Source organism: Cinclus cinclus, chromosome 6 (genome assembly GCF_963662255.1).
Source record: "Cinclus cinclus chromosome 6, bCinCin1.1, whole genome shotgun sequence".
Lineage (NCBI taxonomy): Eukaryota > Metazoa > Chordata > Aves > Passeriformes > Cinclidae > Cinclus > Cinclus cinclus.
In genome coordinates, this window is record NC_085051.1 from 53,431,898 (window position 1) to 53,457,931 (window position 26,034).

The following is a 26,034-nucleotide window of genomic DNA, read 5'->3' on the forward strand; positions in this document are numbered from 1 at the left end:
ATACTGGGATGAACTTCGGAGCTGAGAATATAAACCTGTCACTTAAGATTGGTCCTCAACCACAGGCATGCAGGAAGTGTGAGAAGAATAAACAGTATTACACCAAACCTTTCATTAATACACACAGAAGCATGTGCATGCACCTGGGATCTGCCTGCTCCTAGATTTTGCTCCTGTGAAGAGATATGTTTGAGTAATCTTTGTGCTTGATGGTACTTCCATGAGCATTTCTGCTTTATTTCTGAGTGAAATCAGTCTGGGTCAGCATCATGAATGAGTGTGGCACATTATAACTCTAAAATTACTGGTAGATATCACTCACAGATATATTTAGTGGACAGAGAATTAAATCTGCATTTTTCTCCTTTGCATATCAGCTTTTTATGCACAAAACACTAAAAGAGGAAGTCCCTCAAGCTGCTTTTCTCTGCTCCCTGACATTTGTCTTGAAAGCTCACTTCCATTGTAAAAATGATGACCCGTGAGACCTGTTAAGTTTTGGATCTGATCCATTACGGGAAGCTATTTTAGTATCTTTCTGATTCAGAGAGGTGGTCTAACAAACCTAATTTGTCACACAAGGATTTTCTGTGGGTAAAGCCATCATTGTGTTTAGGGGGAGCAATGATCTGATAGGGTAACTTGCTGTTTAGGTCAGGAGCAAAACAATTTTCCTCTTATCCAAGCTCTGGCTGCTGTAATCTAATAATAGATGGAAGAGAGAACAGAAATGATTGTTTAGATAAGTGCTTTGAAAACAGCATATATTTTAAAATTCATTTTAATCAAGTGACCCTGAAGTGGGCATTTATGCTTACATATATTTACATATTTAGGTTTTATTTTTGTTTCTTTTTTTATTTTTTAATTTTTTTTTTTTTTTGCCCTGAGAGAGGTTATTTTTTATGAGCACCTTGGTAGCATGTCAAGGTTGAGGTAGCAGGCTAATACACAAAGCTGGCTTCATGCAGCTTTTATGGGGAAACAGCCTTGAGTGTGCAACCTCTGATGCACTTTGCTTTTGAGGTAGCTGTTTCATTTATTCTAAGGTTTGCTTATTTTCTGGGACTGTATTTTCATATTTATATTACTGTGAAAGGCAAAAGAAAAGAAAGTGTTGAATGAGGAGACAGCTTGACTCAATAGGTGGAAGAATTTGCTGCTGTGTTTGGTGGAGCCTCCTGCAGTGTTTATTGGAAGGGTTGGTTGTTTCTTAACCTCTTTGTTTGGAAGAAATGTTTGTGAAAAGCTTTTAGAGCTGCCTTGTGGAAAATATTTCCATTGAGGGCACTTGAGGGGTTGTGTAGGGATGCCTGTGTGTAGCTTAGCCCCCATAGAGAGAAGGAGATGGAAGAAGGGAAAGTTGAGAACTTACATGTTAGAATTACCTGCCCTCCCCAGCTGGTAAAGGCAGGGACAGTTCAGCACGGTGCTTCCTGCTGCTCCCACGTCTGCTGTGGATCATCCTGGCTTGGCCACTGCATTTCACTGCACATGCTGGGTGCAGATGTGTCTGCTGTCACCTTTTCATCTTGTCTGGTACGAGGGGCAGTCCCTGAGGGTGGCTCAGCCTGCTCCGGTCTCCGCTTGTTGCCTGCATTTCACATGCTGTGCTTTGCTGAAGTAGGTTTTCAGCTTTGGTTCTTCCTTTGCCAGTATCTCTGTGAACACAGAAGTGACAGGGAAGTGCTGACTGCAAAGTCCATTTTTTTTGGTAAAGACACAATGTGTTCATGGAATAAGTGCACACCATTTTAATGACATTATATTCTTGAAACGAAGTAAGTAGGAATCAAATTGTTCTGGCACATTTAAGGTTACATTTAGCAAAACCCTTAGTGAAATGGAGAATCTTTCTTTATCAGAGACAAGCGCTTTTGAACCCAACTTCTACATGCAATATTCAGCTCAGGGCTAAAAGTGAGCCTGACATATAGAACCATAGAATTGTCTGGGTTGGAAAGGATCTTCAAGATCAAGTCTAGCGGTTAATTCAGTGCTGCCAAGCCCACCACTAAACCATGTGCTTTAACAGGAGTGGGTGTTCCGTGGCTCAGTAGGCATGCTGCAGAAGATGAAGGTGCTGATGGGTGCTGTGGACAGTGCATCTGTAAATTGTTCCAGTGGTGATATATCGCAGCCAGGGCGGCTCTTCAACCACCTGGTTGACTCTGGTGTTGTGAGAGCTGTCTGGTGGTTGAACAAGGAGATTATACTGTTGTTTAGCTTGTTACTGAAACGTTTCATACACCATGGAAAAAGTAATTCTCACTGAACATTGCTTTTCTCTCAAGTCTGATCTGCAGGGCAGTTCAGAGTTGAAGTTGCACCTGTAATAGTAATTTACTTCAGTGCAAGGTGCATAAAACATGCTGTTTCTGACATGGGAGCATTTCATAAGGATAAATTATTGTAAGTGGGTGTGAGGCAGTATTTCACAGGTTTTTAAAGTAAGAGCATGATTTCCAGGAAGCTTAAAAGAAGCAGGTGTGCAGCTGTTGCTGAATTTTCCTGAGACCCAGTCACTTGGCTCCCTTAAGGTGCTTTGGAAATCACAGCTAACGTGTCAGAGCTTTCTAAAGATATGTCTTAAAAACCTGCACATAGGATGTCACAATTTGTAGTGCTGCAATAGAAATATACCTTGTGAGAGGTTTATTTTCAAGCTTTTGGACCTTTTGGTGGTTTATGGTTTGTTTTTTTTCCCTTCCTTTTTTTCCCCTGCATTAAATCTGCAGCTAACCACTAAAGAGCCTAGCAATGAAAGCATAAAGGCAACTGCCTGGGACAGTTGTAAGAGAAATACCTTTTTATTAGAGTAGTATGAGTGAGAAATTGAAAGTTTCTAGACTTCTTTCAAATGCAGTAGCTGTCTGAGCCTTGTGTTACTCAGACTGGTTTTCAAAGTGTCCTTTTGGTCAAACTGAATACTTGAAAGACAGGAGACTAGAATTTTCTTTTCTTTGGAATCATGTTACATCTACAGTGGATCATACTTGCAGATCAGACATTTATAAATTGAATTGGTAAAACTTGAATAGCATCACCTGAAGAGAATAAGTGCACCTTTGAAACTTAATTTGTTCAGTGAAGACCCCAGGCTGGAAAATCTGTCTTTGTTTTTGTCCCATGGTTGTTCTGACACACATAAACATTACAAACAGACACATCATAGGAAGGGGAGTGGGTTTGGGAGGAATGCTTTGCATGTGTTTATCTGTAGCTGGGAACTCAAGTTGTTGCTTTCTTTTGAATCCTTGCAGGTGAAAGTGATGGTAAGGATTTGCTCCTCTCAAGGAGCACATGAAACATCTGAATCCATGTCCTTCCTAAAGGTAGACCCACGAAAAAAGCAAATCACATTTTATGATCCAGCAGCGACTGGGCCTTCCAATGCAGGTCACAGAAGAGGTGTTGTTGCTGTCCCAAAGATGTTTGCCTTTGATGCAGTTTTCCCCCAGGATGCTTCACAGGTACTGGAGTCACTCATGTAAACCTCTTTGAGTCTTCTCTTGGCCACTGCATTTGTTTGCCTGAAGATTTCCTTCTGTTTCTGGGGAATTTTATTTGAGTGAGTTGCTTTAATGCCTGGAAAAAACATGGTAATTAATAGACAAGTGGGTAAATTCTTACATCTTCTGTTTACTTAAGGTGTAAAATTAAGGAATAGCTGGGGAGATAGATTTGCTGACTAAATTACCTTCTTGTATATTCTCTTGTTAGAGAAAGGCACACAGCCAGCTTGAAATCCAGTTTTCCATCCCGCTAGGTTTTAACCCATTTGATGGGACTGAAATAATATCCTTCTCCACAGGTTTCCGTGGGAAATAAGCATGTGCTTAATGTTAAACTAAATGCTGTTAGGAGGAAAGATAAAACTAACCCCTTGGGATTGTTATACTGGAACAGGGAGCTTTTACATTATCTGTGCCTTTTCCAGTTCATTTAAACTGTGGTTTTGACTGATTATTTTATGTTGATGGTGATGCATGTCTTTCTTTTGGCCTGCAAAAGGGAGCATTTATTCAGTAGTAGCCTCAGACCTGAAATCTGCTGCACAGACAGGTTGGCTGGTCTTTTAGAAGATTGGGGTCTGCAGTGTATTCAGTGAGGTTGCAGTCATGGACACCTGATAATTCTTTCTGTGAAAAATCTTTGGTTCAGAAAATAAAATCTTAGAACAGCTTTAAAACGAACAGCAATTCAGCAGCATTTGAAGAACAGCACCAAGTCTGTACTGCTGAAAAAAAAATCAGGGTGAAGAATACAGTGCAAAGCATCCAAGGTGAAAACAGTCTATTAATGTTGATAAAATATGACAAGGTCTAGTTCATAATCTCCTCCTCTTCTCCTTGTTTATTTTTTTTTGGTCCCAGACTGTAGATACGAAAATATCTATTGAGTCTAAGTTCTAGACAAGCACTAAAGATGAAGAATAACTTCTCATATACATCAGTGCTCAAAGCACCCGTAACCACATCCAAAAGCTGTTTTTAGATTCTGCATAAGTTCAAACAGGGTCTTTGTGCAGAAGTGTTCACCAGTGATCTCAACATCAGTCCAGAACTGGAAGTGAGGTTTTTTTCACTTGTGCTGCCAGCCCTGCTGCAAGGTGTCTGGTCACAGCCTGTGTGTCTGCTGGTTTTGGCACCAGTTCTTCAGGCTGTTGACCCTGGTTTGGGATGACATTTCAGGTCCTTGTAGCAGCCTGTTGGGTGGCCTGTTATGATGTTTTTGGGTGACATTGGCCACTGCAGCCCCTTCTGTGGAGGCATTATTGCTAGGTGCAAGCTTACTGCCATGCACCTGCAAACAGAGCCCTATCATTTCACTGTAGTTACATATTTACAGCAGCCCCCTCCCCTGCCCTCAGCTGCTGTACTTAATGGATCGTCTTATTGTGTATTTGAAACCTTCCCTGATGTGGACAAACTGGTTTTAACACAGTCGAGTATTTTAGCAAGTTCTCCTTATTGATGGTGATGTTTCCACTGGAAGAGGAAAATGTGATACTGTGAAATCTTATTCAGGGATCTTAATGCATTTTCTCTAGTATGGATGTATTTTTAATTCCTGTGAGCTCTCCTGAGTAGCTTAATTTCAGTGGAGTTGCTACTATTGCTGAATAGCCTTGGCTAAGCTATTATACCAGCAGGAAGCCTGGTTGGATAGCATTCAGTTTGCTACATTAGTCATAGAATCAATATTCCAAGAGAATAGGTTTAATAGAATTGAAAACTATTTCAGGCTGTAGTAGCATATTTTATTATTTTTTTAAGATAGCATAGTTACTAAAATAATAGGACTGATGCCATAAAAATGGGGAGAATATTTCGCCTCAAAAATATTGAGTCATTCATTTCATTACAGAAGAATAGTAAAAACCACAGCAGTATATGCTCTTTCACTTACTTGTCTCCAATTTTTCTTTCAGGCTGAGGTATGCTCTGGAACAGTAGCAGAAGTAATCCAGTCTGTTGTGAATGGTGCAGATGGTTGCATATTTTGCTTTGGTCATGTCAAGCTTGGTGAGCTCCCAAATTCGTTACAGTTAATTACTATGTCAGTCTGGTAATTACATGCTGTCAGCTCCTGGAACAATAAACCTGGAGTATATGAATAGATTAGAATTTCTTTTTAATTAGCTTTGCAAACTTATCACGGTTTATTTCTACACTGTGATTGTAAGTTTTAATTTGAAAAGGTAGAATGTAGCATCAGATTAGCTTATTCAAGAGCAAGTTTATGTAGGTGCACTGTGATGAAAATCAAAAGATCAGAGGTGTTTTTAACATTAATTTGCTGTGGGTCTGGCTTACAAAACTTGCAAACCTAATTGAATAAATAGGAATGGATTATTAATTGCAGACTTTGAATTTTTTCATCTATTCTTCCCCTTATCTGTGCAGCACATGGTACATGTAATGTACCATGGTAATATCAGGTGGCAATATGAAGACATACTGCCTTGTACAAGAAAGGTTAATTGTGTTTATGTTTGTCTTTTCATTCTAGGAAAATCTTTTACTATGATTGGGAAAGATAACTCCACACAAAGCCTTGGTATCATCCCCTGTGCAATTTCTTGGCTCTTCAAATTGATCAATGAACGTAAAGAAAAAACTGGAACTCGTTTCTCTATTAGAGTATCTGCTGTAGAGATCAGTGGCAAAGATGAAAACCTTAAGGATTTGTTAGCTGAAGTAGCCACTGGCAGCCTTCAGGATGGCCAGTCTCCTGGGGTTTATCTGAGAGAAGATCCAATATGTGGAACCCAGGTATAATGAATATCACAAGATAGATTTTTCTGAGCCTGACTTTCTTCTACTTTTTATTTCCTGTTATCTGACAACAATTATGACAACTTTTAAGCCAGTAAAAAAATTTATTGCTTTTAATTTATAAGCCCTTCTCCCATGGTGTACATACTTGTTTCTCTTAGTGCTCTGGAGATTTAGCACGTTCAGCAAAAAACGCCCCTGTGCTAATTTGTCATTTTCTTGTTTATATTCAAGCTTCAAAACCAAAGTGAGCTAAGGGCCCCGACAGCAGAGAAAGCTGCCTTTTTCCTTGATGCTGCAATTGCTGCCAGAAGCACCAGCAAACCTGAATGTGAGGAGGAAGACAGGAGGAATTCACACATGCTCTTTACTCTTCACATATACCAGTATCGCATGGAGAAGAGTGGCAAAGGAGGAAGTATGAATGTTCTTACCATATTGTTTATTTTTAAATGATGGGGTCTTGCATTAGTTTTAATAATAATGTGCAGTTAACTTAAAAAGAAGAAAATGAACTCTCAAGCCAGTTGAGTCACCTTTAACTTTTGTAGCTGTGACTAATACCTGGTTTCCTTACAATTAAATATTAATTTGGTCATTATCCCATACTCTATTCATTATTCTCCTCATTTGAATGCCTTTTGAATACCAGGTTTGGCTTGAGTCCATGCAAGAATGTGATGTACAACTGTTTTTCCCCTTTTTGTTCTAGTGTCTGGAGGACGCAGTCGTTTGCATCTCATTGATCTAGGGAGCTGTGAAAAAGTGCTGAGCAAGAGCCGAGATGGAGGAGGCTCTCTGTGTCTGTCTCTCTCTGCCCTGGGCAACGTAATTTTGGCCTTAATTAATGGTGCCAAGCATGTGCCATATAAGTGAGTGAATTCTAGTCTGCATTATCCTAAATTTGTGGCTGGTGTTACCTGAGAAATTGATTGCACCAACAATTTACTGTTTACCTAATATGAAGCTACAGAAAATTCTGTCAGAGAGGAGTCTTCTTTTAAGGTCGCTCCTACAGATATATGTATCTCTTCATCTTCTTGTCATGCACACAGGTTTTTTAAATGTTCAAGTTACGTGAAATTCTTAAGTTAGATGGTCAAAAATGATATATTGATATATGCTGAATTTGGGTAAAGGGTTGACGTGGGTTTGATTATTGAAAAAAGTGAGGAAAAAATGGCCGTTTTCTTTCCTTCTGTCCCCTCTTTGATTCCTGGATTTGGAAATTTTCGCTGATCTCAGCCAGCTTTGATCTCAGATTTGAACCCAAATTGAATAGGATTTTCTCTTCTTTTTGCAAATGTAAGAATTGTACTGAAATTTTGGAAAATAATTGAGTACAAATCAAATATGGTTATCAAAGGTTATTACTTCTATGTGTCTTTTTGGATGATACATCTTTTCAATTAAAAAAAAGTAAAAAGACCACCGTGTTGCACATCAGTTTAGCAGAAGTGAATGTTTAGGTCTGTTGCTTTGTGGTGTGTCTGTGACAACAACTTTGTGTCAAATGCACCTGTGGGGAGCCCAGCTTAAGGGCAGCAGCCACCCTGTAAACACCCTTACCAAAACTTGGCCTTCAGTCCTGAAATTTAATTGCTGCTTGTCTTAACAACAGCACAAAGTTATAATGCATTATCAATCATGTCATTTCACATATTTATCTAGTGATGCATCTCAAACAGGTGTTTTTTTTCTTTCTGCATTAGGCAGAGAGGTATTTTCCTCAGGGTACTTGCTAGGTTTGTGTATGGAGTAGAGGATGGATTGGTTAGAATAGGGAAGGGCAGATCCTCACCTTGGTCACCTACTGTGGTTTAGTGACCAGACATGACAGGAGTTCCCTCAGGCTGGAGCTGCCCAGGGGGAAGCAGGGAGCTTCCTGCTCCAAGGAGCTGTGGGGAAAGATGTCTTGGAGACCAGTGGAGGAGAAAATGTCACTTGTCTTGTCAGCTCCGCTGTCCACAGTGGAGGCTTTGCATCAACGGGAAAGCCTCCAGAGATAAGTTCTGCTTCCTTTTTGCTGTGTCAGAGCAGACCACAGGTGGCAGAATGGAAAGTAGATTAGTTGGGGTGACACTTGTATTTCTGGTATCTAACATTGTTATATCTGTTTAGAGATTTCTTACCATTTCTGTTGGCTTCTTTAATTTCTTACTGTTGAAAGTGTTTGCATGGAGCTTACAGTGTGTAACTATCCAGGTACTAAGTCTGTTCAGCTAAAAATACAGCACTCATGAGCTCTTTTGGGGTAGTATGACCTAAATCTGAGAAAACTAGTTATCAGTCAGTTGGTTAACAATTTTTTAAGCAACAAAATGACTTACCATACTTTAAATACACAGGGAGATAAATGAAAATATTGGTACCTTTGTATGTGTACATTTAGACACATTTAAATGTGGTCAATAGCAGGAGAATATTACTTATCTACATTTATCATGCATGCATGAGAGTGAAGGCACAGCTTGTGGGTATAAAATTCTGCAAAAAAAGGTGGTGGTTTCTTTAGATGATCCTCTTGTTTTCGTTTTTTTGCACAGGGACAACAAGTTGACAATGTTGTTGAGGGAATCACTTGGGAACATCAACTGCAGGACTACTATGATTGCACACATTTCTGACTCCCCAGCCAATTATGCAGAGACTCTCACCACTGTTCAGCTCGCATCGCGAATCCACCGCATGAGAAAGAAGAAATCCAAGGTTGGTTCACAAACAAGCAGAAATTAATTCATTTGAAAATGAGTTTTCCTAACCTCTCAGTAGGGGAACATGGGGTTTCTCAATGGTAGGAAGTAATACAAAATGCATAGAATCTCAGGAGAGGAACTGACAAGTGACTTGGCACAGAGCCATCATCCTGCCCCAAATCCTTAATCCTGAAATTCCCTTCTTTTTGTTTCAAACACGTATTCTTTCTTTGCATACATGTGGAACTATGACAAAAGCTACTATCAGTATTAATTAAAAATCAATAGAGGAGGAACAGAAAACTATTGAGGAGAAAGACAATGCATAATATTTAATGGAAATCATCTGAAAAGGTGTGATTGTTATATTATTACTAATACAGTAAAATCTATGTAGCATGTTATTTCAATTTACCCTCCCCTCTAATATTTTCCCACTAGATGTAGTAGTGATAGTGTACACAAAGCACAAAGTATATTGCAGCCTGACCTTTTAATCACTTACTGTACATGTATATACTTATCTACAATTGATACTAATAACTTTTCTGTTACTTGTCATTTGCAGTATGCATCCAGCTCATCTGGAGGAGAGAGTTCATGTGAAGAAGGACATGTCCGGAGACCACCCCATTTGCGACCATTCCACCCACGGACTGTTGCCCTTGACCCTGACATTCCTGTCCTGAATATATCCAGTGATCCTGACTATTCCTCCAGCAGTGAACAGTCTTGTGATACTGTCATCTATGTTGGTCCCAATGGTGCAGCTTTGTCTGACAGGGAATTGACAGATAATGAAGGCCCACCAGAGTTTGTTCCCATTATCCCATCCCTAAATAAGAAGAGAAATAAAGACAATTCTGCTATTGGTAGGAGTTCTGATAAGGACCATTTCAAATGCAACACTTTTGCTGAACTGCAGGAAAGGTTAGAGTGCATTGACGGAAGTGAGGAACCCATGAAATTTGCTTGTGGAGAAATCTCTGTTGGGTCCAATTGTAGTCCTGTTCCTGGGAGTACAGAAAATGCACAGTCTAAGTTGATAAAGGAAAAGGTATCCTCTCCTGGAGGATTTAAGAAACCGATTCCACAAGAAACTGCGTCTCCCAAGAAAGGACATAACCTTCCTTTCCAAGCTGTTGCACTGAGAGGTGGCAATGGCAACTGTCAAGAAAATGGCACACCTCACTTGAAAGCAGAGCTTTCCAAACTGCAGAGCAGAGCTGACAACAAAATAATAGACTCTATCCTAGAGGGGGAGAGCGAGACAATCACTGATTCCCTGCAGACTTCAAGGTGTAGCCCTTTGAGGAATCCAGAGCAGAATAAGGTCACAGCTGAATGTGTCACTAAGGAAAAGTCCTTGTATGTGAAGAGACCCTTGCCATGCCCAGCGCCTCCCCCTCCACAGCAGAGAGAACATTCCCCAAGCTCCAAAGCTGAGAATTTGGAGCTGGACGATAGCAATGCAGTTCGAACTCCTCCTGTGGGAATGAGCAAACAGATGGGAAACAAACCTGAGCAGAACCCTTTAGGAAGCACATTCCTTGTTGGTGGCAACACCCAGAGTCAGTCAGGTGCAATAGAGGTACACAGCTTCAGGTCAGCATTCAGAGGGAAATGTTTTGATCGGGATATACTGACCACCACAGTGACTTTGCAGCAGCCTGTTGAGCTGAATGGAGAGGATGAGCTTGTTTTCACAGTGGTGGAAGAGCTCTCCATTAGTGGAATTATGGATAATGGGAGACCTTCCAGCATCATTAGCTTTAACAGTGACTGCTCCCTTCAGGCCCTGGCATCGGGTTCAAGGCCGGTCAGTATTATCAGCAGCATAAATGATGAGTTTGATGCTTATACCTCACAGGAGACTTCTACTGGTGTAAATATTGATATTGTTGTGCCCTTTGCTAAGGATCCCTTTACCAGCAGCAGACGTTCCTCCATCAGTTCATGGCTTAGTGAAGTCAGCATTTGTACAGTTGAAAGTGATGGAGCCCAGTCTAGTGACAGTTTTGTCGCACAGTCATCTTACAACTATAATAACACCGAGGAACCCTTCAACTTCGACTCATCCCATTTATGTGTCCCCCTGAAAAGTGCTCTGAATGACAGTGGATTTTGCTTCTCTGAGCTGGAGAGTGAGAGCTTGAGTTCCAGCAAGCTTTCCTCAGGCAAAAGCCCTCAAACCTCTGAAACTACCAAAGCATCTCAGATAAAAAGTGCTTTTTGTGTCACTGATCAGCCAGTAAAAATTAAATTTAGTAATTCTCATGATGCGCCTGTGATAGAAACAATACATTCTAGTCTTCCTAGGAAAACAAAAACTACCTCTTCTCCAGTCCACAATAATACTGTCCTCAGCTATAAAGAGCTGCAGAATCCACACAGTATGTTTGAAGATCCTTGGCTGTTACGCTCCGATTATCACTTGGAAGCAAAGCCTGCAGAGTTGTTGCTGTCTCCAAAACCTCACACGTTTGGTACTCAGAAGCAGGCAGAAAAAGCTGCCCAGTGTTTTGGCACAGCATCCAGGCCAACGAAGTCACAGACTATGCTTGCCTGTTCACAGAGGGTTGTGGATGGTTGTGAAATGGCCTGCAAATCCTCCAGTGGAGCTGCAAAGAAGTCAGAAGTTGCGATGAAGATGCCACAGCTGAAGAGAGGAGCCACCACATTGGGAGTGATGCCGGTGTCACATGCTAACAGTACTTTGCCGGAGTCTGTGACCCGAGGGAGTTCGGATGTTCCCTTGGCCACTGGCAGCTTGAAATCTTCCCTGGGAAAGAAGAACGCACCACAGAAATCAACCATGTTGCCCAGACCAGGTGGGCCAACACCTCCTACACCTCCTGTACGAAAATCGAGCCTGGAGCAGAAACCTGTTGGTCTGGGTAATGGTGTGGGGAAAGCCTCTGGCATGGACTTGGCCAGAGCTGCCACGCCAAAGGCTGAAGATGAAGCAGATTTGCGGTTGAAAGCTGGTTCTTACTTTAGTGAAAGTGCCAGCTGTAAAATGAACTTGAAGGGTGACCACTCTTTGCCCAAGATGACTTCCAGCTTAAAGGCGAAGGCGTCAAAGAGTGAAACTGTGCACCGATATGGGAGCCACATGTCTCTGGAGAGGTGTGACAGCCTGACATCAGTTGGATCCAAAGCAAGCATGGTGAGGGACAGCGGGAGCACTGGCAGCAGCCGGGCAGGGCGCTCTGTCCCCAGGCTGGGGGTGCCTCCTGTTGCTTCCAGTATGGGTTTGCCACTGCCCTTCACCACCCCTGCACCTGGTAAAAACAGCCAGGCAAAACCCACAGCTAACCAGAAGGTACAAGCCAATGGGAATAAAAATCGGGGCCTCTCTGCCAGCGGGTCAAAGTCTCTCAGCTCCTCCGTGAAGTCCCTGGCACAGCCCGCAGGGAAGGGCTCTGGCGTGGCCCCTGGTGGGAAGGCAGCCCCCCGTGCTGTGCAGCCTGTCAGCGGCAAACCCGGCCGCGGGACCATCATGGGCACCAAGCAAGCCATGAGGGCGGCCAACAGCCGCGTCAACGAGCTGGCGTCGGGCGGCTCTGCCAGGACTGGACACTTCCGAGGCTCCACCGACTCTGACAGCGGCAATGACAGCGGCATCAACCTCAGCGACGAGAAGTCACAGGTGCCGGTGCTGCCGTCTCCCTACAGCAAGATAACGGCACCGCGGCGGCCGCAGCGCTACAGCAGCGGGCACGGCAGTGACAACAGCAGCGTCCTGAGCGGGGAGCTGCCCCCAGCCATGGGGAGGACGGCTCTCTTCTACCACAGTGGGGGCAGCAGTGGCTACGAGAGCATGATTCGGGACAGCGAGGCCACTGGCAGTGCCTCCTCGGCACACGACTCCATGAGCGAGAGCGGGATGTCGTCACCGGGTCGGATGAGGAGCCTTAAATCCCCCAAGAAACGGTCAACAGGTAAGACATGAGGGGGCAGGTGGCCAGGTGTTCGCTGGTGCTCCACCGCATCCTGAGGATGGAGGCGTTTTGTGGCATCTCTGACAGAGAGGAGGCTTGGAGGAACTCAAAGCAGGGAGGTGAATGGACTGCATGTGCTTGTGTGTGCATGTGTATTGCTGTGACAGCAGCTACTTGTCATTTATTTTACTTCAAAGCTGCAGGTGTGACACAGGTGCAGTGGTGGAGAGGGCAGGAGAGGAGTGGGTGCCCCGGGGTGCCGGCAGCCTCCCTGCGAGGGAGGAGGCAGCAGGTGGCTGCCGGCAGGTGGGGGAGACATTCCATCCTCCCTCAGCAGGGCCAGCACCAGGGTGGCCCAAATAGAGGAAAAGTGAAGTGCTGGGAGAGTGCTGATGAGTTTTTGTGAGGGGTGAGTGATCCAGGAACTCTGGTGAGAGAAGGGCAGTGAGGAGAGGAGGAGCTCTGCTGCTAGGTGTCTATGAGGGAGTGCCAGAGAGATCAGCTAGGACTGTAGTTTAGAAACAAAGAAATAGGCCAGGGGGGGAGAATAGTGTTTGTGAATTAATGAGAATTGCCAAATGTGCGTTAGATTACCCAAAGGTAAGGCTTGGAGAAGTAGGGCATGTGCATAAGATGCGGCGGCTCTTAGGTTAATGCTGCCAGCTAATCGCAACATTATTGTATTGCACTCTAATAGTATTTATATCAAGAAATTTTAGGGGATGTGTGTGGGTACTATAAGCAGTAGAAAACTGTCTGGGAGAGTTGCTTGGAAGAGGCAACTCTGGTTCACTGTGTCTGACCATGCCAAGCAGAGGTGGGCATATGGGGGCCAGGTCACCTTTCCTTCCCACTGGTGCCTTTCCTTATTGCTTTCACTGCTGGTGCTCATGTAAGTGCAGCTGCAGTCAAGTGTGTTTGTAGTCAGCTTCAAAATCTGGCTTCATATGATTGGTGTTACAGTGTTCAATTCTCAAATATAAAATGAGATCCTGTGGTACTATAAAGAATTTGTGGCAACCAGTGGCATGTAGCTCATGACCAGCAGCCTTCTTCAGCAACCTGGGCAATAATGATTGGTGGAAATACAGTGGGAACTAAAATCAGCAATGTGCTGGATCTGAACTTCTGGTTGGAAAGTAGCAATTACTGCAATCCCTGTAGATACCCATGATGCTCAGTTCAGGCAGTAAAACCAAATGAATGAAGTTGATCTCATGGTGCTTTCTGGTCAAGGAAACTGAGTTGCTTCGGCAAGTGATAAATTATTTTGGAAACTTAGTGCAACATTTGTTGCACTTGTCTTTCCATAGCATTATCAGCCTCTTAAACCTTTCCTACAAATCAATATTAACAGCTGGATAAGTTGCACACATATTGAGAAGCATTACCCGCTGATGGATTTGTATTTGTTTTTGCCCCAGGAAATACTTATAAGGTCTTTAAAAATGACAAACTATTTCTTTTTTCAGTTGTAATTGCTCTATATCAGTAAATTATGTATTACTTTTTTGGAGTGCTGTAGACTTTGAGAAAATAATGTGTTTTATGGATGAAATGTGATTTACCAGGAAGCGTATCAAATATTTCTTACGAGAAATGTTTGGTTCAGACCTATTATTGTTCTAAAATAACTCTAATCTTTGCACATTATTAGATATTCTTGGAGTAGTTTATATAACACCAGGCTATGCTGGACTTTCTGGATTTAAGGACAGATCCTGCTCCCATGTATGTCACTGTAAACCTTCCCCCTTATCCTGTAACTTCATTCTTGGAGAAATGACATTGACTCTGGCTTGCACAGTGGAAGGAGATGAAATTTGCCTGCTTATTGCACGTGTTTGACCACATCTGTTTGGTATCCTCCTCAGAGGGATCTCCTGTCACCAAAGCAGTTCCAGGATCAGGGTTACAGTGTGTGGCTTCATCTGACAGGACTGTAGTGGTGTTTCAGGCTGAATGGATTTGGCTTGTGAGAACAGTTTTGTAGAAGTGAAGTCTTCCCCTTTTGAAAACATTCTGGTTTTGTTCTTGCTACTTAGAAAGCAGCAAGGTTGCAATTAAGAATGAGGGATGTTTTTCTTAAGAATATGTAAAGCAGGTAACTTTTGGGGTATCAGTAGAGGTGTGCTGCTTTGGGGGTGCCTGCTGGGATTTTGTCTTCATGTTGAAGTTCATGACATGGCTTATCTGACAGCCTTGACTTGCACTTACCTCTCCTAGAGGTCTCAGCCCAGAAATCATTTTGGCAGTGTTGTCCTTTGAGCATAGCTGCCTTGTCTGTTTGATGTGCTCCCTGTTGTAAGATCAGAAGAAACAAGACTCTTCAGCTCTCAGTTAGTTTTTAATAAGCGGAGGCAATTAAGTGCTTAAGTTTATTGTCACCAGTCACCTAAATCCATTTTACGCTTACTGATAGCTTGTGTCATTTCAGCTTGTTTCTGGTGGCCTTCAGCCCTCCTCTTCTTAGGGATTGGACTGCAGGCTTGTTAATGTTGCCTGACCAGCTCTAAGCATATACTTATGCTTTAGACATGTACTGTAAAGGTCAGATTTTTAGAGAATGGTAAGAGACTTAATAATCACACACACACAAAAAAAAAACGCTGGCATCCAGAGTGCCAACTCTTGCAATCAAAAGCATCAGCATTTTTGAAGGACATAACTCAGTCTCTGCTTCATGAAACTTGAACCCTAGCAGAAGCTTAATGGAGCAGTATGATTTTCTTGGAAAATCCGTGAGCATTCTATTAAAGCTTCCTAGAATTGGTGAGTTTTGTCATGCACTGAGCTTCTGGGTGCTGGTGCAAAGGTGTGAGACATCTCAACCTTTGAAGTGTTCAATTTACAGCTTGGTTGGTGCCTTCTGAATGCCTCTCACAGTCACTGAAAATGGCTGGCATTTAGCACCCTAAAATAGCAGTAGTAGTTCTGGGGGAACTGTTTGAGCTTTGTAAAGATGTAATGCAGTGACAGGGATCTTAGACAGCCTTGTTTGGCTTTAACTGGGGGAGCAGAAGATTTCCAGATAAGTAAGCCATTATAAGTGTGAGTTTTAGATTATTCACTATCTCACTGCCTTTACAAGGTAATGAATACCGTTGTAGTCCACAAAAGAAAAATCAATCCAGGCAAAATATTTCTGCAAGGAGAGAATAAAGAACTGATGTTCAGACATCTGCTTTGGGAGAGGAACTGCTGTTGCTCCCATCTGGGAACCAAGTGAAACCTACTTTGTCAAGGCAGTAACTCAATTAGCAGCCTGAGGGTATTTTACTACAAGGAAAAGATCAAGAAAAACATTTCTTTCTAAGTATGCTGAGAACCTAGATCTTTCCTTAATTCACTGCAATAAGTTCTGCAGTGTGTTAGTCTCTTAGAGCCTGAGAAATGTTTGTTTTTGTATTTTAGGTCTCCAGCGTCGCAGACTGATTCCTGCACCATTGCCAGATGCTGCCTCCTTAGGAAGAAAACCAAGTGTCACTGGTCAGTGGGTTGATCTACCACCTTTGCCAGGCACTTTGAAAGAGCCATTTGAAATTAAAGTTTACGAGATTGATGATGTGGAACGATTACAACGACACAGACAAGAGGAAACTGAGGTCAGCACATATTTTACAACTGTAGACAACATAAATTACAATATACAAAGTCCTTGCTTGAATGCCAGAATGGTGTTCAGGAAATTGAGTGCAATTAAAGTACTATAATTATTAATTTTACAATTCATATGTTGGGGTCCCCTTAATACAGAAAATGAAAATGATTACTATCTAAAATTAATTGTGGCTAACATGACTGATGGTGTAAATGGAAGTTACCAATACATTATGGGAAGACTTCATAATCCTAGCCTGGCTGGTGGAGCCTTACAGCCTCCCTCAATGATAGGGTCATTAACTCTTTATGTACATTTACATTTACAGGATTCTGTTAAATCAGGGATATACCAAGTTTAACCTACTTGTAATTGGAAAACACTTCAGCTAATTCTATTTTAGAGACCAGAATTCTATGTTCTACTGATGCCTTTTTCCCCTTTCTTTTGTAATAGCCTTTCCAGGATGTTGAGAAGGTAGGAATGCTTTTCAGAAAATAAGAATTCATGTTTTGGTATTAACTGTAACTCTGCCATTATCATTAGGCTGTGTTAATAATTTTCACCGGAAAAAGCAATTTACAAGCAGTAGTAATTTCAGAATATATTAAGAGATGTTTTCTAATTCAGAGAAGTGCAACAAATGCTCAAGTGATGTAGCTTGCAGTGCCTCTAGATTAGAATCCATTAATGTAAACTTCAAATAAAAAGACCCCCCAAAAACCCATAAAAACCCCACCAACCCCACAACCAAATGAAGCAACCCACCTGCTCACTCTTACAAATAGTGAGCTGGGAGCAATTTTTGTCAGACTGTTACGGGGTAGCTCACAACAGGAAAATTCATGGAATGGTCTTTCTGTGTCTTAAAAGGGTCTGATGTATTTCCATACCAAGCTGAAGATACTGGAGAGGCGCCAGCAGCGAATCAGAGAAATAAAGGCAAAGCATGACTTTTTGAAGGAAGAGTTAGAAGAGACAAAGTGCAGGTTGATGATGGATCCAAATAAGTGGAAAGAAGACTGTAAGTATTTTGCAGTAACAGCTGTATCATCAGCCACTAACAGATTTTCAGTATGTCAGCAGTCCCACTGAAAAATTCAATCACTTGCTAAGATATTTTCCTGGATTGAGTCCTAAAATACTCTGACTCAATCCATGTTTCTGTAATATACTATTTGAAAAAGAAACCCATCCAAACCAGCCAATAGAAAACATCAAAAAGATGTTGTTAATATTAAATGCGATGCTCTTTAATATTAAATATATACTTTTTTTATTCTACTTTCCAAAGAAGGAAAAAATTGTTTCCATATCCATGCTATAGCTGGGAAATTGAGGCATGAGATTTGTTCCCAGAGTGCTGTGCATAATTGGAGCCTCAAGGCAGAGTTTTGCATCTCCTGAACAAAGAGGGGAAAAAAAAAATCTTAGTTCAAGAGAAACTAAATTTTACTCTACCATATTGGCTCCTTTGTGATAGAAAAATGTTTTATGATAAGCTGTTTCTCTTACTCAGTACTTTTTTGTCTGACAGTTGAAGTGGATCCTGATCTTGATAAGGAGTCACAGGAGTACCTGGAGGCACTGGAACAAGTGACAGAAGAACTGGAGCAGTGTGTTAATCTGTGCAAGTCACACATCATGATCGTGACGTGTTTCGATATCGGGATAACCGATGTGCAGGATGGAGTGAGGGAAGTGGAGGTTTGAAGAGAGGTTTTTCAAGGGACTGAAGGAAGTGAAGCTGGGTCGTCGTTCATGAAGAAGTAAAGGGATAAAGTAGCTGGGAAGTGAAGGAAGAAAGGTGAAGACTAAAAAGCAACAATGAATGTTGTAAGAGAAAGAAACAGCTGAGGAATGGGAATGTTCATAAATCATTTTGGTGCCTCAACGTGACCTGAGCTGTACAAAGATAAAAGTAGGATTGAGTCTTGCTTCAACCAGAGGGGAGTGAAGAAATTTAATACAAACATTGATGTTAATTAACAAACAAACAAACAAACATGAAATGGAAGTGCCTTTAAAGTTCATTTGATTTTTCAATTTTGTATTTGGTGCTAGAATTAAAGCCAGCAAACCTAAGCAGACCACAAAATGTATTCCTACGAAATATTTTATACTGTATAGTGTATTTATGACTATATGTAAAAAACAAACAACATTGTAGCAAAAGCAATAAGTAAATTATGTTTTCATACCTGAACTTGCCTTCTTGTTTCATAGAAAAGCTGTTTTATGTAGCAGAATTAAAATTGTATTATAATTGTTTTCTTGGTTAGGGTTCAAGATATTTTTATGAACATTTATCTATTGAAAAGGAGTATTATGGCATTTTGAGATGATTGTTTTACCTTCAAGTTTTGTATTATTACTTTTTCAGATCAAAATAAATGTTTGTTTTCCATTTGATATATACGTATATAGATATATATTAACTGCTTACCTACTTCCTTGGTTACTAACCTCACTTTTCACAGACCTGGTCTTTTTTGCGAGTCGTAAACTTAATGTGAGGAAGTCTACAAAGGGCACTGTGGTTAGTTTTGGTTTTCTTTTTTCCTCTCTGACTGCAGGAATTGAGAATTATGTTTATTACCAAAACCGTAAAACAAGCAAAAAAAAGGGAGCAAAAAAGTTTTTGTAAATGTTAAGTTAGGTCCATATTTTTATATAGTTTTGACTATAAATATAGCATTTGCATTTTGAACTTTTAAGACAAATAGTATATCTTTTTACAGTTTTTCTAAGGAAGGCAAACCCTCAGGATCAAGTTTATACATGCTGCATGAGATTTGTGCTTTTTTGAAGGAGGCCACTTAAGTGTGGAAACTATTGATAAATTGTTGCCAAACAAATACTTTTGAAAAGGTTTAATAGTGTATGTAATACCACATTTCATAACGAATCATATTTTCTAATCATCTTCCTTTTTATGGTTTTTTCAAATCCTTTGTATAAATATGTATTATAACAGCTTGCTTCAGTTTTTATCTGTGAATAAAAGATACATCTATTGTTACAAGTGCTTTTTGCTGTGTATGTGATTTTAATATTCAGAAGAGGGAGAATGGTCTCTGGTACACTGTGTTAAATGTCACATTGCATTGTGTCTTTGCCCAAGAGGTGTATAACTGGGAACAGAGTTCTGACATTCATCATCCTAAACCAATCAGGAAAGAGAGACGAAATACCAGAGGGTGAAATAAATAGCAATGATAATACTTATGTTCTCTTAGCACTTGATAGTTTACAGAACAAAGACCTGTGGCTCACATACTTGTTTTCCCTGATGAGAAAAAGCAATTAAAAATGGGTCTGAAAAAGCAAGGAAGCGGAATCAAGCCCTGGGCTGCATAGGTCCATCATGGCAACCTGCTGCATTCATTTCTCCGTGGCATTGCTGTGTTTGCACCCTGTTTGTGATGCTGTTTGTGTTTGCTCTTTGGCTGCACAGCAGCTGTGCCTGGTCCTCAGCTCCTGGTGCAGGCTGGAGCCTCCCCAGGCAGGGTTGATGTAAAGATTGTGCTTCTCATGACACCATCTCCAGTGTTTTCCAGCCATTTGGCCAAAAGGCCAATCAATGTGTGGGAGGTTTGCCCCTCCCTGTTTCTCCTTAGGTAGGTCTAACAGCGTGGCATCCATGCACTGTTTTCTTACCCTCACAAGAGGCCTGTGAGGTGGGGTAAACTACCTCCTCATTCTGCATCTGGAGAAGTGGGAGAGTCAGAGTTTGATGCTTAAATAGCTTTTGGACTGCATGGGTCACGGAGTGCCCTTCTCTAGCCCTCAGATTTATCCCTGGAAAAGGGTGCACCATATGTGCTTACTGATACTTGCCACTGTGTCCGGTTGTAGGGAATGTGGCATCTAGAATTTCTGGAAGATCCTTTTGCTGCTACCCTTGAATACCAGCTATATTTACTAACTTGTGAATTCCATCTAAATTTACTTGCTGTGTGCAGAAAGTCACAGTTCTTCAAATATAGAATCAAAACCATGTAGTGATTCAATACATCGTGGGTGTCTCAGAGCAAGGATTAGATAAATAAAAACAATCAAAATAAAAAAAACCGAGCAGCATGCTGAGGAACAAATATTTATTAGCAAAAGGGAAAACCTCCACAAACACGATGGCAAAAAGAGGATGCATTCATGAGGAGCTCTGCACTTGGTGTTGGGTTCTGCACTGGTGCCATTGCTCTGTCCTCTGGAGATGCACATCTCAATGGTGCTGTGGCAGGATGAGTTGACCTGTGGTACCTGTGAGACCCGGGCACAGCAGGGCTGGGCACACACTTTTTCAAGGTAGCCTCTAGCACCATGTTGACTGAACACAAGAGGTTTTGCTTCTTTTATTTATTTGCCAGCCACCACATCATCTCCTTGGAGGTCTTCATTATTTTTTCCCCACCATGGGAATATTACCATCTTCTGAAATAAAAATCGAGCTGCAAATCATCCATCCCAGTTTTCACAAACATAATAATTTGTTTAAATGTTCCCCTGTACATTGTTTGCTGATCAGACTTGCATCCTTTCTCCTTTGTTTCTACATACGGTTATGTTTGCCACAAAGAAACAAATGAGACATTTCAGGGTTACTGAGTTTCATGTCAACATGGCAATAATATGCATATTAAATGCATTTAGCCTCTGGCTTGGTCACACAAAGAAAGCCTGAGATGCAAAATAAGGTGAGGCACTGATGGATGGAATACAGAGTTCTCCCTATATGAATACTCTTATTGGCAGTTGGGAGTAGTAAATTATCTTTAATACCTCAAGATCTGATATAATCTTTTAGTTTACTGGTGCAGTTCTGTCCAGCTAAAACTTATACAAATATATACTTAGTTTATTATTTGAGTCTATTTTACAAAGACCTAATTAGATTACAGATGATAATTTCAAAGTTATACTGGGAGCTTTATTTAATTCCGTGTCTATTTAAATTTGATGATTTAAAATAGCCGTTAAATTGCACACTTAAACACCTGATTGTGTTGAGCTTGTTATGGTATCAAATAAAACTTTAGAAACCCATTGGCTTTGGAGAGCTGCCTGAATAACTTTTGTCAGGGATAGTTCACTCTGTAATTCTTTTTCCTTTGCTTGCAGTTCTTCCCATGAAATCCCTCACCTTCTTCTTTCTGGGGCAACACTTTTTAGGTCCCTTGATGACCCAGTTTATCAAGTAGCTTACATCACACCTATTTCCCAACAGCAGGAAAAAAAGTATTGACAGCTGCTGGTTTTTTTTGGAACCGGTGCAGTGGTGATTCAAAGCTTAAAGATTAAATTTCAGGGACACAAACTCCCTTTTCCTCAAACTTCACATCTCACTAGGTTTCACAAGGAGTCCAGAGATGAGCTTGCCTGTGTGAGGGAAAAGAAGAGGAGAGGTCCCCACATGGTCAGGCCTATTTCAGGAGGAGATGAAGTATGGACTGGAACAGAAATCAAGTGAGAAAGCAGGACTCTCATCTGATGAGCAGGGATTGGAGAAAGTGAGGAGGAACTTGTGTTCTGGACATAGCCTCCAAGCTTACTTTTGCCTTTTCCCATTTAATGGTCATGGTTCAATAGATAAAACTACTCCTGGGAGATGGGATTTCAGCTGGGGACTTTGCTACATTGCTGTAAGTGCTTAGAATAGCAGTTAGTACAAACATATATTCCCTGTAGAGAAGTAAGATGCTCTGACGACCAAAACTTATTTAATGTATGTGTAAAGCCTTTTCCCATACAATATTTCTGGTCTAATCACTTCCAGCCAAGTCAGTTCTTGGACACAGTAACTGCAGTATTGAAACATCAGTACTAAAAGAGAATGAAGTAGAAATATAACATAGTGAGTTATTTTCTCAGCATGCAGAAAATGTTTCATTTATTTCTATTTCAAGGTATCCTTATATTCTCTTTCTAGTTATAAACCCACCTTTTCCAGTCACTTGCATTTTATTTTTAAAGTTATGTGTGGAACATAACTCCACAGGCAGCTGTTCTATAGTGTGGCTATAGGCAGGGTTTAAGACAAAAATGTTAGCTATAAGATGACCTCTGTATCAGATGTCTGAGCTGGCAGAAGTGGACATAAATAAAAAATGCTTTCATATTTGGGACCCAGTTCATTACAGCACTTAGGCACCTGTTTAAGCAAGCAAGCAAGTAAATCTGGTTTGTATCCAGCAAAACACTCCAATTTTGGCTTATATCCCACTGACTTGGATTTTTTATTTTTATTTTTTTTTTATTTTTTTTTTTTTTTTTTGCTCCAGGGCTCCAGATGGTGTAAATTCCTTTAGCAGTGGTTCAGTGACTTTCCTGACTACCCTGACTTTCACCAGATGAAAATCCTGCTAAAAACATTTTATTTATCAGTAGTATTTAGGAGAAAGGAAAGATACTGATGTGCAGTGATATCACATGCACAAATTAGAAAACAAAACTGCCTTCCAGGCTGCTCCTGCTCCTGCCATCTCATGGCTTATGCAGAATTTGACTTGCAGAAATACACTTGTGGAATACACAGAATAAGATATAATCCTTGACAGTGCAAATGCTCAGAGATTTATTATCAGACCTGAGGGGAACTGCTGGCTGATGGAGTGTGTTTGGCATGACGGTGACCTTAGAGCAGCTTACAGGGAAGCCAATTGCTTCACTCCTTGTTTGCCCTTCCCAAGAGCCTCCCTGCAAGTGGAGGATGGGTGGGACAGCTGGAGCATGGAGCTGAGAGGAGGGGAATGTTTCAGAGCAACCCACATAGGGACTCCAGGTGATGCACTCCCTCACCAGTCTGTTTTAACCTTGTTCACATGTCTTGTGCTTCTGAATTTAGCTTGAGACAGGTCATTCCTGGTTTTAGTATTTTCCTGGGACTCCCATATGAGAAGGGCAGAGGTCACTAGACTGCATCTCACTGGGGGGTGGAGAGTGAAGGGATGCTCTTACAGCAGACACAAATAACATTTCTGCCAACTCTTCACTGCATCAACACTTACTCAGTAGCATAACTCATTTGCTGCACTTTTATATTAATATTCTCTCTTGAGACTAGGACCTTTCAAATCATGGTTGTAGGGAGGTCTCTCTGAGACAGGTTTTGTTTGTTTGCTTTGTCTTCCAAGTGGACAGCCCAGGCCCTGGCCTGAACCAGTACACCTTCACCCTGCCAAGGTTTTGCTTCATTTATTTCTTTAATGTAAACATTTCTTTGGGAGCTTCCTATCAGGTCTGGAAAAGGACAGCAGCCGCTGTCCCTGACTTTTGAAAGACTTGGCTTTGGAGTTCTGCTGTTGACTTCAGTAGGGAAAGAACCAGGTCACTAGTTAACTCCTGGCATCTCAGGTATTTTAAAGCAATATTAGATGACCAGAAGGAGCAAAACCTTCAGTCCCAGGGTAGGGGAAATGCAAGTCCTGCCTCTTTGTTATCTAGATTTCCTACCTGAAGTCTGCAGATTGTCTCAGACTCTGCCCTTCAGTGTGTCAGGGATCTAATCAGACTGAGGAGCTCCTGGACATGGCTCTCGTGACTCTATTTAAAGCACATTTTAATTGACCTGACCTTGTATAGGAAATACCTTTGGAGTCCTCATGTGCTGCTCTCTGGGAGGCAGACGCAGCGCTTCAGGGCAGGGGCAGTAGAGAAATAAGCAGACATTTTAGAGTTTGGCCTTTGACTGGAAAAACTGACTTTTGAGTATTGTCTCACTGAGACCTTTCCCTTTGCCTGCAACCACCACCCTCCATTTGTCAGCACCTGGCAGAGATATGCTTACAAATGCTGCTTGTTTTGAGGACTGCCATTCATTTTGTTGTATATTACCATTTAAATGAGTTACATTTGTACCTAAAGGCTTCAGTCTCATGGATAAGTGCTGTACAAACACAATTTTTTAGCCTAAAAAGACAGGGAATGAGAGGGAAGGACAAAGTGGACTACTGTGTTTGCCTTCAAACTGAGCACATAAAAGTTCTTAAAAACACTCCTCTTCCAATGCCCTTTGCTGAATTCAGAGTAAAATATTCAACTGTAGCAGCTGAAACACTGCAGACAGGCTCCAATGGGATACCATTTTCAAACTGCTCAGTTTTCAAAGTGAAGATAATGATATTTACTTATGCAACAGGAAATGAGGGAGAGATTTGATTTGGCTTTTGGGGAAAGAAACAGAACGAGGAAAATGAAATACTGTATAGAAGTACATCCATAATGGAAGAAAATGTCAGTACATGGATTGTGCACTTCTTTGCAAAGCCATGAATTCTGGGCAAGCACAAGGGAGTGGAGAACACTGAGGGCAGCTGTGTGTTGCTTCCCTGTTTAAATCCTTGCTGACATTTCTGCTCAGCCTCATACCAACCAAATCATTCACAACTCCCCTATGTATAGCTTTGATGTAGAAATTTTCTAAAACACTTTTGCAAACACGAGGTTTCCCTGTTTTCTCCTTTTCCCAGTTTTTAAGTATTCGGTAGGACATTGTCAATTCTTGCTGTTGCCTCTTTGGATGCCTCACTTGGTCTCGAATCAGCTTTTTAGTATCTAAACTCTCTCTCCCTTTTCTTCCTGCTCTTCTTTACTAATAATTCTGTTGGAAATGCAGTTTAGGTGTTGTGAAATGGTAACGAAGTTACTTGATGGGGTTGTCCTTGATAGACAGGTGACCCAACACAAACCAAACTCTGAAGTAGCATCACAGCATTAAACTTCAATGACATGTCTCACTTATTTTTCCTCTAAAATCAGAACTAGGAAATCTATCCATGTCTAGGTATGGAAGGTCTTCCAATATACTGACAACATACTGACTAATTTACCATAACAACTAAAGATCCCTTTTCAGGAGTGTAAATTATAAATACAGGATTGAAAGTTTTTGTAAAATTAACCCCTCCATCATGTGGATGTGCTGTTTGGATTGCTGATGTTATAAAATCCATTAATGTAGTAATTAGGTCTGTATATGTTGGAAACATGGCCAGGAATCTTGGTTCTGTGTGCACCAGGCATGCAGCTCTGCTGTCCTTGTCTTCCAGGGCCTCTCCCCATTAGCAGTGTTAATAATCAGGCTGGAAAGGAGCACAGTTCTGACAGCACCATAAGCAAACTAACTGGGAACCTTTGGAAGTGCCCTTCCTCCCTCACCCTGGCAAAAGCCTCTCTCTGCTCCTTGCATGGAGGTTGCTGGTTAATAGTTTTCCAGCTGATGGTAACCAAGGTGCAAGATGCTGGTGGCACTTGAGCAAGTTGTTGCATACATTTCAAGTGACTTCCACTTGTGTTGCTGCTTACACAGAGCCCCCAGTGTTTTGCAGGGGGTGATTTAGCTGCAGTCTACCCCAGCAACACGCTGAAGCAGTTCTGCTGTTTCTATGTATGTAGGTTTAAAATGTGGCAATACTTCAACAAAGACAGCGTGGCTCTGTGTTTACAAAAGTGTTGCATCAGCCTCGCCTTTGTTGTGCTATCATCTTATCAGAGTGAATGAGTGATGAGTTTTG

General features: G+C 41.4%; 1 protein-coding gene across 1 annotated transcript in view; it reads left to right on the plus strand.

Moving 5' to 3' along the window:
- The window catches only part of KIF26A (kinesin family member 26A), a 95,195-nt gene extending 76,960 nt beyond the window's left edge, over positions 1–18,235 (plus strand). Inside the window, exons 6-16 of the mRNA XM_062494764.1 lie at positions 3,264–3,473; positions 5,435–5,528; positions 6,016–6,278; positions 6,516–6,699; positions 6,994–7,153; positions 8,828–8,990; positions 9,546–12,921; positions 16,336–16,526; positions 16,979–16,999; positions 17,396–17,546; positions 18,060–18,235. Of these exons, the coding sequence (XP_062350748.1) occupies positions 3,264–3,473; positions 5,435–5,528; positions 6,016–6,278; positions 6,516–6,699; positions 6,994–7,153; positions 8,828–8,990; positions 9,546–12,921; positions 16,336–16,526; positions 16,979–16,999; positions 17,396–17,546; positions 18,060–18,235 (4,989 nt within the window). The remainder of the gene's footprint in view (positions 1–3,263; positions 3,474–5,434; positions 5,529–6,015; positions 6,279–6,515; positions 6,700–6,993; positions 7,154–8,827; positions 8,991–9,545; positions 12,922–16,335; positions 16,527–16,978; positions 17,000–17,395; positions 17,547–18,059) is intronic.
- Positions 18,236–26,034: the final 7,799 nt, after the last annotated feature.